Source organism: Anoplopoma fimbria, chromosome 8 (assembly GCF_027596085.1).
Source record: "Anoplopoma fimbria isolate UVic2021 breed Golden Eagle Sablefish chromosome 8, Afim_UVic_2022, whole genome shotgun sequence".
Taxonomy (NCBI): domain Eukaryota; kingdom Metazoa; phylum Chordata; class Actinopteri; order Perciformes; family Anoplopomatidae; genus Anoplopoma; species Anoplopoma fimbria.
The window spans coordinates 6709538-6729596 of NC_072456.1; the positions used below are offsets into that span (position 1 = coordinate 6709538).

Genomic DNA, 20059 nt, shown 5'->3' on the forward strand with positions numbered 1-20059 from the left:
ATGCTCATTAAATCAAGTTAGACCAAAGAGATGCTGTGGGCTTACTGTTCTGTTTAACACAGGAGTGGCAAAGGTGCAGGAGTCTTATGTAATGATTTGTTTTACTGACTGACAGACTGGGTATTTTGTTTTTACTTTCATTTTGTTTGTACCCCAGATGTGGGTGATGATTCAGGTCTGAAACCAAGCTACGCACTCATGTTGAGCTGACTATTTTTTAAAGTTTGTTTTAAATATATATAAAACATAAATAAGAGAATGTATCAACTTGGAAAATGAAATAATATTTATTTTTTGTAAAAATCCTATTAAAAAAATATCGGTGAAATGACAAAAAGTCTTTAAAAGCCCCTAAACTTAACCAATGTTTTCGGTTTTTCAGTAAAATGCCATATTTCCAAGTTTCCAGGCTTTGGAAATATGTTATTTTACGAAGAGATCTTGGTATACTTCTAAATATCATCTGTTTAAAACATTTTTTTTTTTTTGCCTTCAGTATGCATCTAAACCTCTTAACTTTGCAGTCAGCTTTGTAAAAATAAGTTCTTGCTTCAACAACTTAACTCTCAGCCAATCACAAGAATAGTACCCTGCAGACATCACCGTCTCAGGCAACAGGCTTCACAGCTGCTATGTTCACAACATGTTCGCTGACATGGTTTACTGTAAACTACTGTTATATACACCAGAAACTGTCTGCATATGTTCATTAAAATAAACCTCATAAAAAATATGACGTGGTCAGCACACATCATAATAGGTCAGGTCATAATATTTTGTCGGGTCATCGTGGGGGAAACAATCAGTGTTAAAATCTTCTGCTATTAAAAAAACAATCTATTTTTTGTGGTGAGACTGATCAAATGTGAAGAACCTGAGCCTGGGTGAGGACAGCAGACATCTTCCATTTGAGTCTGTGTACCTGCTCGTCAGTTTTCTCTGTTCGTCCTGACTTCTGACCTCAGTCGAGCCTACTGAAGGGGGGAGAAAACAGACTTTTTATTCTAAAGGGTTCCCCTCAGTCAGCGGGGACAGACCCGCTGCTGCTGCTGTTGTCTGTCCTTGTAAAGTTGATGCTGATCGTGTTCCTTTTTTAATGGTGCTGCTGTTGTGAGGGCAGCTCCACTGGGGTTAGAGTTAGGGCTTTGAGGACAGATCAAACCAAATGCATTTAATTTCCTCTTTCATCTAACTCACAAAACTGACCATCCTATCTACCGGATTTAGTTGTAAAGTACTACTCCTCAATTGGACAAGTGTTTGGCTGCTCTCTTGTTTCAATTAGCCTTGTGTCTGCAACATCTTTGACTGTCTGGGTCCAATGTGCAAATACAAAAGTTTTTTTCCGGCTGGACACTTCTCCCTGCGATACAATTAAATCTGACCTTCAAATGGCTTTGTGGACTCACTTCTAAAACGCTCCTCACATATCAACTAAACATCAAAATCCCACAGCAGTTTGATGCAAATCAAAAAGGAATGGACTCGCATTTACATTGACTGTATCCTCTGTTCACTCTTCTTTGAGATGATTTTGAGATAAAACCCTCTGCAGAACAGAATGATTTGCCTTTATAGATTCTATATTATATATATATATATATATATATATATATATAGAGAGAGAGAGAGAGAGAGAGAGAGAGAGAGAGAGAGAGAGCTACACTTAAATGTAACATGCCTCAAACTAAAATGATGTAGACTCATCTGTGAAATATAACAGTAAATTATAGCCAGAAACATAAAGACAAACAGCAAATAAATAAGAGAAGACAATGAGGAAATGAGAACTAGGCAAAGATTAGGGAATTGCCTTCCAGTGAAGTCATTTTAGGAGATAATTTAAAAGTCAATCTGGCCTAAAAGCAATATAAAATATAAAATGTTACATAATAATGACTCCTGGTGTATTATCATTCTAATCATCTTTTCAAAATGTCTCCTCATGAAATCCAGAGGGGAGTCTGAAGGTTATCGCGTCCCATGTGTCAATGAAACGTGCGTCAAAGGCGTCATCCAAAGCTACAATCTCTTAGTCTGCAGACAGACGTCAGGAGGACGGGGATATGATGTCACTGCATCAAAAGGACAACAAGGACACTTGAACATGTTGATGATGTACACATATGGTGGATGGACCAATGTGGGTAAAAGTAATTTTGCTACTGAATAATTAGCAGGTGCTTCTATTGTGAAAGACGGGGAGAAAATCAAGCCTATAATAGAAATATAATGACATAAAGACAGGCTAACTAGCCAGCCATCGGTCTGCTGAGCTTCATCCACTCTCTAACCAGCAAGCTGGGACCACACTTTACTGACCCACTTTGTTGTCACCATTAAAACTAACAAGAATTTCAATTTTCCTATAGGCAATTTTTGTTTTTTGGGATACTCAAGCTGTAATCCTGTCTGCTTGTCAACACGATGAAACACTAAAGGCTCAATCAAATGTCAGTGTTTTGCTTTGTCTGAAAGCTGTAATTCAGTATTGACTCCTTCTGAGCCCATCATCCAGCCACAGCTGGTTACACACTGACATTTGTGGCCTTTTGTCTCTGCCGAGCAACAGGCTGCTCTTGTTTTTTTAGATAAAAAAATTTCTGGATAAAGATAGTGGGCTTTCTGTAGTACCAGTGTGCATTGCTGTCTATCATCTATCATATTTTTTTTATTATCATCACCAGGGTGCACCATGTTCGAAATGTTAAAATCATACAATTAGCGGATTTAATGGTATCGATGCATCAACTCCAAAATCTTCAAACATTATCTGTGTGCACTGCAAAAAGAGAAACACAAGAAAGTCTCATATCCTATTTTATGATAATTTGATTTTATCTTTTCTCATTAAAGATACATAATTTAGTCAAGCACCATATGAAGTGATCTTGTTTGTCTTAGTAAGTCGGCTGATCAAATGTCACAAAGCCATTATGCAGCCCTGTAAAGAAATTGCTGCCGAGGTAATATTATGGTTTTCAGTGAGGGACAGTGCTGCAGATAAGGACAAGACGGAGAGCAGCTACTTGGCTTAATCTATACCTAATGACTTATAAGTGAAACAGAACAACTTTTCCTCTTCATAGCACTTAGTCAGATAAGAGTAGATTATGAAATCCCAGAGGTGAGGAGTTGCTACGTGACACATCTGTTCCATCAATTTGTGTTTAGAGTCCAGAGCCTCACAGCGTCTCTGTGGGATGTCTGGGGACACCCAGCTGCAAGCAACTGGTGACCGGCACTGACCCCCACTCAAACACAATCACACACACACTCACTGTACAGAGGAAATCATGTTTGAAGTCAGCACCAATCCACAAAGGAACCGATTGGACAAACAAGAAGAGGATCAGCAGCAGGGATCCAGGTCAAAGGGCAGAGATGTCTGTTGACGTCTTATAACTTTGTTTTAGTCTTAATTCTTAATTGTTTGCATCACATTTTTGCTTTATTCCTATTCATCCTGTTTGATCTGACATGTAGAATATTATTTAACCTCTCAAATTTTGATTTCCATATTTAAGGTGCCCAGTGGAGTTTTCTTTTAAACCAACTAAAGTAATGTTTAAATTTAAATGTGTCAGTACATTTACTTCTTTATAAAACCTTTGCATAGTGGAATTCATTTTGTTACATCCATGTAAGCTTGCAGTCTTCTTCTTCACAGCCTTCGCTGGTGCACTCCTGCAATTCTCATTTCTTGGCACATTACCTTGACCTGTAGATCAGTGGGATAGTGTGAACCATTGGCAGGATTGCATGCACTGTACAGTACCAAAAAAACTACGACTTGCTCCAAAAAAAAAAGAATTATAGCACCAGAGGTTAAGACTTCACAGGGTACTATTGAATTACTTTTTTAACTAAATATATTTTATTTTTGCCCAGATTATTTAAACCCATTAGAAATGTCAGTTATAATCACTAACTGCAAATGAAAACCATGTTTGAGCATTATACTGAAAGTAACTAGGTAAAATTTGAAGCCACTGAGTCCTGTACTTTTGTACTGTACAAGTGATTCAATTAAATCCTGTTTTTATTTTTGTGTGAAATGCTTTCATTTACTGTACAATATAACTATTTATAAGAAAAAGCTGATAAAAATAATAAAAATATGACAAAAAATGACATGGAATGTCTCATCTGTACTGTAGATCTGTGCTGTAGAGAGAGTGAATTATCTATTTTATATTATGTTCTCCCTCAGGTGTTTTTTGTGTTTTCAGTGTGTTTTCTAATAATACTGCATTGAGAGTGTTATGTTGTGTAGAGCTTGATTGAATCACCTCTTACACACGACAAAATCTCCGGTGGGTTCTCTTTTTTTACATAATGGAAAAATTAATTTCTGTGGTTTAAAGAGAAATGAACTGGGACATCAGATGTGAAAAATAATAGAAAGGACGGTTTCTCCCCAAGTCAAGGATTCAGATACAGCATTACGTATAAGTGTGTGTATGACACACACACTTATACTATTATTCTTATAGTCCTAGAGGTGTTTCACATTGATTCTCTGGAGGTTTATCTTGACCTTGACAGAGTCATAACCTTAAAATGAAAGGTCCTCTCTATGGAACCCAGAGCAAATCTTATTATTATTTATTGGACACTGGATTTTTGTTTCCATGACATGATACATACACAGCACACACATAAACACACACACACACACACACACACACACACACACACACACACACACACACACACACACACACACACACACACACACACACACACACACACACACACACACACACACACATCTATACATTAGTCTGAGTCTTTGTTAGGCTTATATATGGCTATATAGTGGCTGCATATTGAGTGCAAAGGGGTCGAATGACAATATTCATTGAGCACAAACGTAAGCTAATAATGTATGCACATTACACACACACACACACACACACACACACACACACACACACACACACACACACTCATTGGTGAAATTCTATGGTGGTGGTCTGGTGGAAAAGCCAAAGGCACCGTCTGTCATCGATTGACCTCTGCAAGGTGCCACAAACACACACAAACACATATGCACACAAACAGAGACACACACACACACACACACACACACACATTGCTGCTCCCTTGGCTGCTGTCAACCTGCACTGTGTATGTTTATTCTAATTGTTTATATGAAGTGTCCTAACTCCAAGGACAGAGCTACAAAACAGACAGGACAAAACACACACACAAACACACTCACACTGAAGTAAATATCATCTTATTTGTTTGATACTAACCTGCAAAAGGCCTGAATGAACTGAATGAATATGTCCCTGTCATATTTACACTGCACAAGAGAAAACAAAGCCACACTGAATTTCATCCATCAGTTGGTCATCATCCATCACATTCTCACTCCCAAGTCATTGAATACAGACACTTGGCCAGTGGCCCTAAGATTCAAACTATGATGCTCTAGGTTCCCCTCTAATATCAGTTTTTGGACGTTTCCACTCGTTACATGCATAGCATATTTTCAAAATAAACATCTGTCTTCACAGAGGTTAGATTCCGGCAACAAAACTACCTTAGCAAAAGAGTGTGGTAGCTACTCATATGACTCACAAAAGACTATAAAGAATCACGTGATAAAATGTTGATGTTCACTTTTAGTTTCAGACGGGATCTCCTGAATGAAAGTCCTGTGTTTGTTTGACCAACCAGCAGCACTCCCACCTGCCCTTTGTGGCCTATTCTACCTTCTTCACTTCGTCCTCAGAGTTAGTTGAAAGCGTGCTGCAGCGGTAGGAGACTCAGAGGGGCGCTGACCAGCCGTCAGTGAATGGCAGGTTGGGAGTTAGACCATTTTGAAACAGTAGCCAGCATAACCTACTTGATCATATAAAGCCTCCAGGAAGAGCACCAGGCTTTGAGGAAAATTGAACATGGTAGACAAACTGTGGTGACTATATCTGGGTACATTGTGAAAGAGACGTCTGTAAATCAGATAAAGGGCCCTTAGACAGAGGTTGGACCGAGGGCTTGGAGACATAGTGCACTTGCTCTAAGGGCCCATGGATGGGGAAGATTGCTGGAAGATCTGGGTCATTTTATACTATAAGGTCTAACTTTCCGTGCAACTGAGCACCTTTCATAGAACCGAATGGGGTGCCGCCTATCATTCTATTACAATTTATCCATAACTTCATTTAACAAAGGTTCTTATGTTTTTTTTTTTTTAAACCTCTGATATTTTGATATCAATGCTTTTCAAATCGATTATATTTAGCAGAGATGTGGGATAATATACATTGTTATACATATTATACAGAGGCAGGGGCGCCGCTAGGGATTTTGGGCCCCATGAAAAGAATCTTTACAGGGCCCCCAACACAGCGGCAAAAATTTTTGATGCTATTTTACATACAATTATGCATTTTAATGGTATTTTTGACTATCATTACCATATTTGTGAAAGAAGAACAGCATGACAGTTGACATGTACAGTAGGGGAAGAACTGAGCACTCTGAATACAATGGAATTCATTTTGAGTCATTTATTTGCTGCACCACTGATTCTTAAATTGGAAATAAACTCTTCCATGAAAAATAGCAATTTTTTTAAATTATTTAAAAATTATTTTTTCTGTATTATAATTTCATCATCATTAGGGGCCTCTCTGGGCCCCCTCCATCATGGGCCCCTAGAATCCGTCTCCTTTACCCCCCCTTTTCGGCGCCCCTGTACAGAGGCAGCGTATACCTGTGATTTATGTAACACAAGATATAAAATACTGTTAAGTGGGTCAATGCATAAGGTTTATGAGTGATCCAAGCAGGTAGAGATTGAGTCCACATCCTGTCCTCCCTTTGCGCCGCTGCAGAGTCTGTGTTGTTTCAGGGAGGAGCGCACATTGCTCGGCTCGGTTTCCTCAGCGTGTGACGCGCCGACCTTCTCCTGCACCGGACACCGGGACGAGAACCGCCGACACTCACATCGGGGAAATCGGTCACACAGCTGCTCAGTTCATGGATTACTGTTAATTTGGAAAAAAGGAAGTTCATTCTCATTTTTCAAAGACTGATATCATCCTGAGACATATTTTCACTTTTTTTTTTTTTTTTTTTGCCGCGTAGTTTTCAAAGTGAAACGACCCTGAAGAATGGTACTGCACAGCCTGTTCGTCTCTGGATGTCCGTGGTTGAGATGGCTGGCCACATCGCTTCACATGGCTCTGTTCCTGCAGCTGCTGGTGGTGTGGGAGACGGTGAGTAACACTCAGGTTAACCTTATGGGTCCTTAGGGTTGGCGTGATGAGGTGTTGTGTTAAGGTGGAGTTTTGTTCATTGTTGAATATACATTATATCTATATATTTTTCCATTTTTATTTTCCTTTCTGCACGTGCACAGAACAAATCATTACATTTTGTTGCCAATCGAAAAGGTCTGATAAGAGTTAAAAGTAGTAAGTTTGATGAAATAATAATGGTTACTTTTAGTATTGCGTGCTTGTTAGTTCATTTCTTGATTTGTTTTTTTCACTTGCCATTTTCTTCTTTCTTGTGTTGGATTTCTATTACTAAGAAACACGTGTCACTCCTTACTCAGTTTGTACATTTCTTTAGTCATGTTAAATTGAATACCGAGGGTTATAGAAAGGACTACCAACATTTTATTTATTTATTTATTTATTATTGCACATTTATGCCAAGTTAGAAATAGATGTTTTCTCCCAAACACAAACTTCAGGCATCGACCTGCTCCTGGTGTTGTGTGACGTGTCTGAATTTAATTACAATCACTATTATCTGATTCATTTCTCTTGGGAGGTGATTTAAAGGTTGATGTTCCATTTTAACCCTGTTATTGGCTATTCTGTGTGGTGGTTTGATATTCGATGTATTGACTTTTGCTTTTCGCTTTATTTTGGTATCCTAATAAGGTCATAGCGTTTGATAAATCTGAGAGATAATTCCATCTATCAACAGGAGCAACTAGTGATAGAAACGCACATACAGGCCTATACTTAAAACAAATATTCAATAAATGAAAAGAAAAGATGCAGGGATGTCTCCTGTGCCTCCATTAACACTGGACACTCACTTGACTCTCCTGGCTTTGGCTCTAGACAAACATCAGCAAAGAGAAAGGATTAATATATTTGTCTGCATATGCACACAATGCAGACAATTCAAGGTAAATAATTCCAATTCATCCTTATTTGAACTTGGATTTAAAGCCACCTAGGAGGCTTTTCTTCTCCATCTACTGTGTGCTCACCTGAGGCTTCATCAAAGTCTAAATCGAAATGGAGGATTTGGATTGGTGACGTGTCTTTCCTGATCTTTAAGGCTGTCAATGTAATATTTTAGAAGGCCAACCACTGAAGTTAGCATTCATTTGGTTCCCACGACAAAGAGCCAATGATTTTTCCCTTGGATGCTAAATTTCTTGCAGAAAATGTTATGATACGTACACGTTTTGTTAAACAAGATAATGTTTACAAATGAACAACACTTTTATGATTTTTGGAGCATGAACGTAATCGGAGTAAAAAGCTAATATTAGGCTATAAACGAACAACACGGTTGCATGAGCACAAGTCTACCCAACGTGGCTGGAAGGGGGACTAGTTGGGGTGCTGATGTTGAGTTTTCTCATTTAGCCACTTGTAAAAGCTTCAAAATTTACAATAGGGGTATTTACCTACGTTTTTTCTATTGTAGAACAAAAAGGTTAAAAACTCTTAAGCTTGTGTTAACCACAGACCTATTTCAGGCGTCTAACCAATTAGCCATTTATGAAACCCATTGACTTTGAGACAAATGTAAAAAAAAAAAGTGACTCATTTCTTGGGTTTAGGACTCATTCCTGCAGCATTTCAGCAGATGCGTCCTCCGCATATTGTAGAGGTGCTCGCATGATACCCTCTGTCTTTTCATCATTGATCATTGTGCTACTGGTGACAGCAAAATGAACATCTAATGTCACTTATTGAACACATGGATCACTGTAAGTGCATCTAAAGTGATCAATTCTCAAAAACAGGTTTGCAAATTGCAAATCATTTGCATGATTTTCTTGTTCAATGCAGGCACACAACAGGTGATAAAAATTAAAAAAACAAAGAAAAATGATGTAGTCAAACGTGCATGAGCTTATGTATATATACACATACACACACGTGTATATATATACACACACATATATATACATACACACACACATATATACATATACACATAAGCTCATGCACGTTTGACTACATCATTTTTCTTTATGTTTTTTTAAATTTTTATCACCTGTTGTGTGCCTGCATTGAAGAATATATATATATATATATATATATATATATCAGTGTCATCATCAACATCATATATCCTTATCAATAGTCTGTGTGCATTACCTACAGTAACTTAGATGGTTGTGTAACGGGTGGTGTGTGGACCCAAGGGCAGTACGACCAGGAGACAGAGTAAAGTTCAGGAGCTTTATTCAAAGCGGAACAAACAGCAGGTAGACAGGCAGGAGAGAACTCACGGGGGACATGCCACTCGAGAGAGCGCTGATCCGTCAGCAGAGCAGGCAGACAAAAACCAAGAGGAGCGAAGGCTAATCTCGTGGTCGGGGACAGAAGGCTGAGTCGGTTAACCGGGGCAGAGGCAAGGCGGAGAAGTCCAAACAAGCGGGGTCGGCAACGGGAAATCAGTCCGGGGAATAACGCTGGAAGGTCTGGCATAATGCGGAGAACGATCTGGCAGTGAGTGTGTGTGTGTGAGACTGGGGTTTAAATACTGCAGGGTGTAGGTGCAGCCAGGGGCGCCGAAAAGGGGGGGGTAAAGGAGACGGATTCTAGGGGCCCATGATGGAGGGGGGCCCAGAGAGGCCCCTAATGATGATGAAATTATAATACAGAAAAAATAATGACACTAAGTTATTAACTAACATATATTTAGTTTTTTCTATTTTTTCATGGAAGAGTTTATTTCCAATTTAAGAATCAGTGGTGCAGCAAATAAATGACTCAAAATGAATTCCATTGTATTCAGAGTGCTCAGTTCTTCCCCTACTGTACATGTCAACTGTCATGCTGTTCTTCTTTCACAAATATGGTAATGATAGTCAAAAATACCATTAAAATGCATAATTGTATGTAAAATAGCATCAAAAATTTTGTGCTGTGTTGGGGGCCCTGTAAAGATTCTTTTCATGGGGCCCAAAATCCCTAGCGGCGCCCCTGGGTGCAGCAGAGTGAGCAGGTGAGAGTGATGGTGCTGATGAGGTGGGTGTGGCAGACAGGTGCACTGCATGAGGCTGATTAGGTGAGTGAGGGAGAGTGTGGTGAGAGAGAGAGGGCTGGGCTGTGAGCTGAGAGAAATAGACAGAGTGCAGGAAGAGTGAACAGGTGTGACTGTGACAGGTTGTCTGCATTCTCTGTTTAGTCTTTGAAGACAACAATATTACTGCTTCAGTTACCTGTTGGAAAGGGATGTCTGATGGACGGTAAGGCAGAAAAAAAAGATATTAAAAATATATTCTTTACTTAAACTGATACAATTTTTTTTTAAGTGGGCCATTTTCTAGGTGGCAAAAATACATTTTTCAGCTGCTCCCGTCCACGGCCGCATTAAAAAAATACTTAAAACTGCATTAATAGATATAAATTTTGCCTTGTGGGCAGCCAAACCAGCGTAAATGCAACATTGACTCCATACCACCTCACAAAGTCGGTGCAACAAATGTAAAAGCACACAGTTTCCTATTTACACATCCAGTGACAGAGGGCAACATTATCCCTCAACTGAAGCTGAGTTTCAGCCAGATGAATTTAAGTCCAGTATTCACAGCTTACTTTGTCTGTCTGTTGTTTGGTGCGTGGCGGGACGTGTACACTGAGTTTTAAACACGCTTTCGCTGGAAACCGTTGCCTACTGTGGCTATCGTTAGGGTTGAAAGTAGCAAGACTGAACCAAAACCTAACACTGTGGGTTGTAAAACACGTACCATTAATTTAAAGGTATTAAAATGTTCAGTAGAGCTGAGAGTTGGGTTCTATTTCTCTGGCGATTTGGTACTACGAGCAACATATTTTACTTTACAAATAATTATTATCAATTGCTAATATAAAATTATTGAGTGGTGCAGCCTTAAATTTGCCTCGGAAGTTTTAGACTATCAAATGTTAAAGTACTCCAAAATAATTGCCCCCTTGAGTGTAAAAACCATATGGTTTCAATATGTGTAAGCATCTTTTTTGCTGTTGTAGTTGTGGAGCTGCATATATATCTATATATCTTGTTGTGCAGTTTAATATAAAACAATGCTTCATCATTCAGAAACTAAGCATATGTTTTGTGTGTTAAATCTCGGTGAAGTAACTTGCCCTGACGTAAGATGTCTCTCCAGCCTGAGGCAAATTGTGCCTCTACCTCAAAAACAAGCTGTAAAACATCAAAAAAAATATCTAAAAGGCCTAAGGTTACCAGTGCAGCAAGGTCAACATGGAGGAAATGTGCTTCAGTTAGAAAATGTTATTTAATTTTTTGGAATTAATAACAAGTGACAGTAATCTAGCTGCTGTAATCAAAGGCAGGAAGGTTTTTTTTGTGTCCGGAAATTAAGTGATGCTATTTTAGAGATGCCTGTAAGCTGACAGATGGCTGACTTTGTTATTTTGGCTAAAATATTTACAACTTGGGGGGGCTTTTTTCAAATTGAAGCTGCTGGTTGCAAACCAGAATGTCAGAACCCCTCTGTTGATAAATGTGAGGATCATGACATAATTAATGGAATAGGAAACACAGACCAGTTATGCTACATAAATATATTATTCTGTTTATCTAATATTAAAAACATATTGAAATAACACAATCAGTGGGGCTTAGCAGGGAAAAAAATACTATTTGGTAGAACGTCGTTTGAGTCCTTTACAATGTGACACTTGAGGCAAAGGGCCTCAAGTAGATGCTGCATCTTTCAAGGGATCACAAAACCACAAGAGTCTGCAGCCATGTTAGCAGCTTTTGAGGATTCACCTAGGCTCAGCAGTGCCTTGAGCTAATTGCTACTGTCAGCATGTTAACATGCTCACAATGACAATGCTAACATGTTGATGTTTAGCAGGTATGACGTTTACCATGTTCACCATCTTGGTTTAGTATTTCAGCATGCTTGTATTTGCTAATTAGCAACACAATGTAGTCTACAGCTGAGGCTGGTGATAATGTCATTAGTTTTGTAGGAACTTGGTCGTAAAAGTATTGAACAAACTGAAATGATGACCAGATTATCAGTAAAGATTTAACAATTCACCCTGAGGGCAACATGAATGTCTGAATCTCAGTTCATGCCAGTCTACCCAATAGTTAGAGGTATTTCATTCAAAACCACAAATGACATAATGATGGTTGCGCCAAAGTCAGGGACATTTAATGCCTATGAGACAGGATGTGATTTGAAGGAGAGGTCTGATGGGTTCAATATACCGGTGTATCATCAGCGTAAAAATGAAACGGGATATAACGAATCAATTTACCTGGAGGTAAGATATAGACTGAAAACATTAAAGGGCTAATGATAGACACACACACACTCTCTCTAATGACATAAGAGACCTGGTGATTACCTCTCCTTTGTATCACTGGGAAATTCTGAATGTAAATGATGGGCTCGGTGAAGGTTGCCGGAGGCTATCGGCGCCCTGCAATAATGACCCGGTTAAGACAGTGATTGACTTTAAATGACATTTAAATGACACGTAAACTGTTGCCATTTAGGATCGAGGGTCACAATAATTAAAGTGCTTGCTCAAATGGCATTCAAGCTTTTCACTCATTCACACACCTACACAACTACACACCTATACACAAACACACAAACACTTTTTTCTGATTTTCTGATTCTCAAATATATGGAAAACATGCCAGGCTCTGCACCTCATCATATGAGTTGCACCAGATTCTCTGGACCTCACTAAACTGTAAAAAGACACATTGTGTGGCTTCATAGGACAGCATATCAAGATACTATCTTGCTTGTATGAAGGAGGTTTGTTCCATAAACCCGCAGGACAGATATAACTGCACTGTCTTGTGTCACCGTGACGCTGCACTGCCAAATCGAGCTGTTCAGCTACACAGACTCATTTGTTCCGGATGTAGGTATAAACTATTAATGATAAAGGAGTTTATGGGCCATCCAGTTTGAATAAATTGTTTAAAAATTAAACTTTTTCATAGTCAATTCTGCTCATGTACATGTTAAGGGGACACAATGGATTAATCAGGTAATCCTTGAGAAAATAACAGAATTTAACATCGAGCTGTTGGAAAATAAGGAGGATATTTGACAAGAAGAACTGTCATTTATGTTGATCTGACAGTCTCATCCAAGCATAATACGTCTGTGTTATGCAAGGGACTGATGGGATTATGTGTCAAGCAGCCTGGATTTACTGTATAAAGAAGTACATCACGACCTCAGATGCAAAATCTACAAAAGGGCTTGCAAGATAATTACCTTTTTTGAAAACAACACTTAACAAAATTCTCCTATGAAAAGATAATCTTTTTCTCATCTTTGCTCACTTACCCTTTGTTGTTACTGTTACCTCAACACACCTGGGATGAAGGACAAAACCCTTGTTCTTTTGTGTCAAAGTAATTTGCCTTTTACAACTTCTGTGAAATACGAGATCAAACATACTTATCTTTCCTTCAGAACTTTTTTACACATGTCCTTTTAAGATAGTCCGGTCTTCTAAAAATGACGTTCCCATACAACAAAGGGATTTGTTGGGATTATGTTTTGGTCTACCGAAGTATACAATGTTCCAGCTACAATTAACTAAAACCAAAAGGAGAGCACATATTAGATAATGTCTTTACACTGGTTACCTGATTGTTTTCGTATTGATTTTAAAGTTATTTTATTAGTTTATAAGGCGTTACATGGCCTTGCAGGAGACCACCTCTCAGAAATGCTTTTAGTTTATGAACCAGTAAGGCCCCTCAGATCCTCTGGCTCTTCTATTTTACAAAGGAAAAATGTGTTGACGCTGCTTATAGCCATGATGCTCCAAGCCATTGTAACGTTCTTCCAGAGGATCTTAGATAAGCTGAAAATATTTATTTATCTTTAAACAGAAACTACAGAAATTATAATGTTATGTTTTTTATTATTAATAATAATAATAATAAGATTTTATTCAGTGTCGGTTTTAGTATTTATACATATTTATTTCAATCAGCTCTAATTTTACTTTATAAGAATTGACTTTTAGCATGATACATTTATTTTTTTGGAGTACATTAGTCTCTTCATCTTCCCTCCATTTCCGTCTTGTTTTCGTCTCGTCAATCATTTCCAAAGCACTTTGAATTGCATTTGATTTTTTTAGAAATGTGCTATAAATAAAACTTGATTGATCGATCGGTTTATTGATTGATTGCTTGATTTACACTTAAAGTTTAATTTCATCAAAAAACTATCTCTCTTTTACCTTTTGCTTAGCTTTTACTCAGAGTAGAGATACAAACAAATGTGTTTGTTTTTTCAACCACTGGTTCAATGAAAAACTCATACACACACACACACACACACACACACACACACACACACACACACACACACACACACACACACACACACACACACACACACACACACACACACACACACACACACACACACACAGGTTGACTAGTAGTGAACCACAACTTGACAGTTGTAGGGTAAAATGTCCTGCAACAGGCCAGGAGGTGTTGTCTGTCCGATAGCAGTGAGCGTCTCCTCTCGTGTTAATCCTAGACACTGCAGTGCTGTGAGCGGATGAGGTCAAAGGTCATGCCCACCTGCAGTATTTCCATCTGTCCAACTGGCAGGTGGTCCACCAGTAAGGGTTCAGACATTTCAAACAAAAAACAACAATCAGTGAAATTAATTAGACACATTTAAAGCATTTAAAGGGATTTTTTCTTATATTGCAGAATAATAGATCAATAGTGTGACATTTTAGCGCATAATTGATTCAACTGCAGTTGCTGTTCGAATCTTTATTTTCTTGGCATGAGAGAATTTGTAATCTTCTAAGATTATTATAGGCTGATATGGGCTTGCAGGTTTCTGTCCCTTCCACCTCTTTATGTTCAGAAGGTTTGACAGAAAGTGCAAGGCAGAGGAGCCTTGACAGTAGATGTCAAGACTTTAAGAGGAAGTTGTTGAACTCTCACGTTACAGCTGTCAGGGGTGTTTGTTACCATACAAAGGTTCATCATTGCAGGGGAACCACCAACTTTCACTGGCTTTTCAAGTGAGGAGATATGTTAGAAGGGTTTTGCCATTTAAATGCAGTCACAATGTCACTGTAGATATAAAAATGCAATTTCTGCATTTAAATGACTCCTTGACAAACAAAACTCTGTGAAAAACATTGTGAAAAGGCTTCTTCCATGTCTTTTTAAGGGATCAATATAAAGCTGGTATATGCAACTTACTTTATGTGGTTGACTTTATGTTTGAATCGCTCTTCTTCACGTGGTTGTTTCAACAGTGTGAAGGTTTACAAACCAATGGTATGTTGAATCAGATAGATGCTTCTTCAGTAGCTGAATGTGTTAATCAGATTATATTGGTTTTATTGGCATTATGTTGTGGGTATATATTTTGGTTTAATTGTAACAATGTTGTCTTACTTATGGCACAAGACTAATCTTTTCCAAAGGAATAGCCATTGTTGCCATGTGCCATTTGAAAGCATTCATGTCATCCTAAATAGTGACTGATGAGTGTTTTCATGTGTAACTCTGGTGCTCTCTCTTCTTAGACAGAGGCCATCCACCCAGACTGCGCCCTGGTGGTTCAGCACATGAAGGCTCAGGAGGAATGTAACCAGATCCTCAAACAGGAGAAGAGCAACTACTCCACCAGGACAGGTCTGTGTGTTTCCATCACGTTATTTTAAGCACACACACTTAGATAGTGGGGACTCATGTCCCATCTGGAGACAAACATAAGGTTCCCACAAGGTTTATTACCATCTCCATTCCTAAGGCTTGGTTTGCCAGGTAAGATTAGAATGAAGCTTTGGCTAAGGTTAGGGAATGGGTTGTGTTTGGGTATTTAGTGGTTATGGTGAAGGTCACTGTAACCTTCCAGATAATTAATGTGAGTCAATAGTGTCCTTATAAAACCAATAAAACAAGAAGGTGTGTGTGTAAAGGAGAATCCCTTTGCTCTATGTGCGTGAGACTTTTTTTTAGGGTGTTTTAATTTGACATATGTAGATGTGCTTTGAATTGACTGACTGAGATGACTGATATGTACTTAGGTATGTATATTTTGTAATTTTGTATTCAATTTTTGTAGATTATTTACAAGAATTACATAAAAATCCATCTCAACTATGAATTTACATCATGTATATCAAGGGGCTACCTCTGGTGAAATAGGCATCCTCAAAATTGCCTCACTGAAAGTCTCTCAAATCGCATTAAAAGCCCAAAACCAACAATGAGTTGATTCTTCTAACGAGTATATTGTGTGTGAGTGAGTGTGCAAAGTCTGACCTGTCTTCTTTCTCTGTGCCATGGACCGACATTGTTGTCCAGAAACTAACTAACTAACTAACTAACTAACTAATAATCCCTTGTTCTCAACAAATGCACAATTGTCTCATGTTTAAGTAACTTTTGATTGTATGACTCAGTACAACTCATACCCACAAATATATAATTAATTCAAGATCAATTCCTCATTTGCTTGACCTTACCTTAATCAGGTGTCTCCAAACTTCTAACCATGAAAGGTAATCAAAATATTTCATCTGTTGAGAGCCACGACCTTAATTTGACTAAGGACATACTTGAAACCCATTCTTCTCCTCTCAAAGACAAATGGCAGAAATCAGTTATTGGATTCATGACATGACATGAATTGCTTCGGTCTCCTCTCTTCCTGGGCTTTTTTTTTTTTTTTTTTTTTAAATTGATGCTGTTTTCAGAACAAAACCAATTTTTTTTTTTAATCTTAGCCGCTGCATTGTTCCATCTGGACTTTACTCTTGGCTGACTGCACTCTCTGTGAAGGCACTTTACTTTGAGGGCCATCAGATAAATAAACCATGTATCAAATCTAGTTTGGTTGCAGTAAGGATGTTGTTAAAATCTGACTATGTAAGCAGCTTTTAATGTTTCACATATATGTGTAAATGCTACAGTAGGGCGAATCATTTGAGGCTGAAGTGGCGTAAGGCAGTGTTGTGCCACTCGAGATGGGTTAATGCTCTAAAGGCTAGTCTCAAGGTCACTTTTTGAAGGTCACAGTCTAGCCACGCATTCGACTGCATTTCTGCTTGTTCTTGTCTCGGACTCAGACAAAGAGGACTCTCGATTTATTTTAAGACCACAAATCTGGTGAAATCACTTATTTGCCTGTTCATTGGCTGATTTATTTAAGAACATCATTATTGTAATTGCTCACAGAAAACATAGGAAAATACCCACGCACAAAATTCACCTCTGCCGTGTCTTTAAATGTTTTTATCAAGACAACTCTCATGGTACCTATACATACAGATACTGTATAAGGTATATGTGACAATAAAAGATGTAAATTAAAAGGAACCTTAATTTCTTTTCTGTGGGTGTTTTTATGGGAATGTGGACCTTTTCAGATCAATTTGAGCAGTGCCTTTGGTTTTCTTGTTCCATATATTATCTTAGGTGTGTCATGCAGTGTGGGATTCTGTTGTGGGACTGTGGTCTTGATTTGTACTTGCTCTGCCTTTGTCTTTGTCATGACTTGGTCTCAGTTTAGGTGATTTCAGCAACAACACTGGCGTAATGTAGTTAAGACTTGACGTTGTTCAACTGATATATTACCCAGAGTTCATTGTTGCATATCTGTATATGACAAAAATACCAAATTAATATGATTAAATAATCAATAAAAACTATAAATAGATTGCTATTGAAGATTATACGCCCAAAAATGAAAATCATGATTGAGATGGGTTTGCCTTTTCAACAGACTAGCAAATAGCACCATTACAGGGCCAACTCCTCCTCTGGACTCCATCACCACTCGGGTCCCAGTGAATTGTCTGTATTCACGCCTCAGAGGATGTTAAAAGGAATGAAAGACGTTGGAGTTCCGACAGTAAATGGCATAAGTTTAAGGAAAAAGAGAAAGAGAATATTTAGTACTGAAAAATATTTCCTGTATGAGCGTTTTTAATATTAAAAAACAGGCGACATTTTTAATTAAAAATTCACATATACAAAAACCTGAGTCCCATTTAAAAACAGAAAAACTAAAAATTAAACAATGTGCAGGTTTTGCATAACTGATTGTGAAGATGCCTGACTGGAGTGGGTAGTGAAGTGGTAGGAGGCAGACACGGGAAACTTTGTTCAGAGAACAAAAGGTGTTTATTTACACAAGTGACCCTGATACATAACCAAAATATATGTATAAATAAAACAAAGAAACTGTTAACTTGGCTTAACCAAATAAAACTCAACTCATAAGAAAAGGTTAATTAAATTTAACCTAACCTAACATCACGTGCACACAGCTACACACTGATGTCCCTCTCTCCCCTGTAAGTTCTTCTTCTGTGGTATTTAACGGCAGCTTGCATCCTATTAGTTGCATTACTGCCATCTTTCAGTTTCAGTCAGTTCCTATGTTGTCTCAGCGACTAAACGTTCCCCATCAGTCCCGTTTCTTGCAAGAAGTTGGTAAAGCACCTTCTACCCAGATTACTTGAGCCCCACTCCAGTATCTTGTTTAGTTCTCTTCCTCTCATCCTTAGTCTTTCCATTTCCTCCAGCATGGACCTTCTTTCTGAAATATATCTACTGCAAGTGGTAATAACATGTTCAACAGTTTCTGGTGCCTGGCAGTGCTCACAGAGACCGGTTGGATGTTTCCCTATCATGTGTAGTGTGCTGTATAAATTGTTATGTCCTATTCAAAGCCTTGATATTGAGACCTCTTCTCTCCTGTTTCCTCCCCTATATCTTAAACCGACAACTTTATTTTTGGATTGTATAGAGGTGTCTCCTGATCCCACTGTTGTTGCCATATTCTGCTGATATTTTTCTTTATGATGCCCTTTCCCTCTGGTTTGAATAACTTGACACAGATGTCTACATTGTTTTTTCTTTAGTGCTTGTTTGGCAAGTTTGTCCACTTTTTCCATTTCCTCTGATGCCTATATGAGCCGGAATCCATATAAATTTAACCTCAGTGCCCTGTTCTATTGTTCTTGAGTGAATTAATAATATTTGGAACAACAGATCTTGTCGTGTATTGGACACACCTGACTTCAAACTTGAGTGCAGACATGGAATCACTGCAAATAAGGACTTTGCCTGGTCTGTTTTGTTCAACCCGTTCCAGTGCCAAAAGAATTGCATACAATTCAACCGTATAGACTGCTAAAAAATTTGAAGTGCACTAAGATATTTCAATCTTGTGATTAGGAACTGCAACAGCAGAGCCTGTTCTGTCTGTAGCTGGGTCTTTTGATCCATCGGTAAAAACATGGACATTATCTGAGTATTTTTGTTCTGTATACTCATAGAACTCACATACTAAATCAGAATTTTTATGTCTTACCTTTATCTGCAGCAATTTCATGTCCACCTCTGGATCTTTTAGCAACCACATAGGAGTTACTGGCCAAATGACAGTGGGGCAAAACTGTGAGTCAGACACTCCAAGGCTTCTTGCTGTTGCTTCTCCTACCCAGCCAAAACTTGTCTTTGGTGCTCTATGTCTTTCCAAGCATGTCTGTAGTACTTTTTTGGTTGGGTGATTATCTTGATGACCTCTCAAATTAATCCAATAATTAACCAACAGTTGTTTTCTGCGGAGACACAATGGCACTTCTCCTGTCTCTACTTGGAGGGCGCACACAGGTGATGTTCTTACTGCACCTATACAAACTCTTAGGGCCCTGGTCTGGATAACATCTAGTTGCTTAAGTGTGGTTTCTGATGCTGAACCATATGCTATACTACCATAATCTAGTCTGGATTTAATTAGAGCTATATAAATGTGCATCAAGGATGCTATGCCTGCTCC

The 20059-nt window shown here is 38.4% G+C and overlaps 1 protein-coding gene across 1 annotated transcript in view; it reads left to right on the forward strand.

The window, feature by feature from the left end:
- The first annotated feature begins 7130 nt into the window (after positions 1-7130).
- The window catches only part of ghrhrb (growth hormone releasing hormone receptor b), a 39118-nt gene continuing 26189 nt past the window's right edge, over positions 7131-20059 (forward strand). The window contains exons 1-2 of the mRNA XM_054602916.1: positions 7131-7235; positions 15792-15900. Coding sequence (XP_054458891.1) covers positions 7131-7235; positions 15792-15900 — 214 coding nt within the window. The remainder of the gene's footprint in view (positions 7236-15791; positions 15901-20059) is intronic.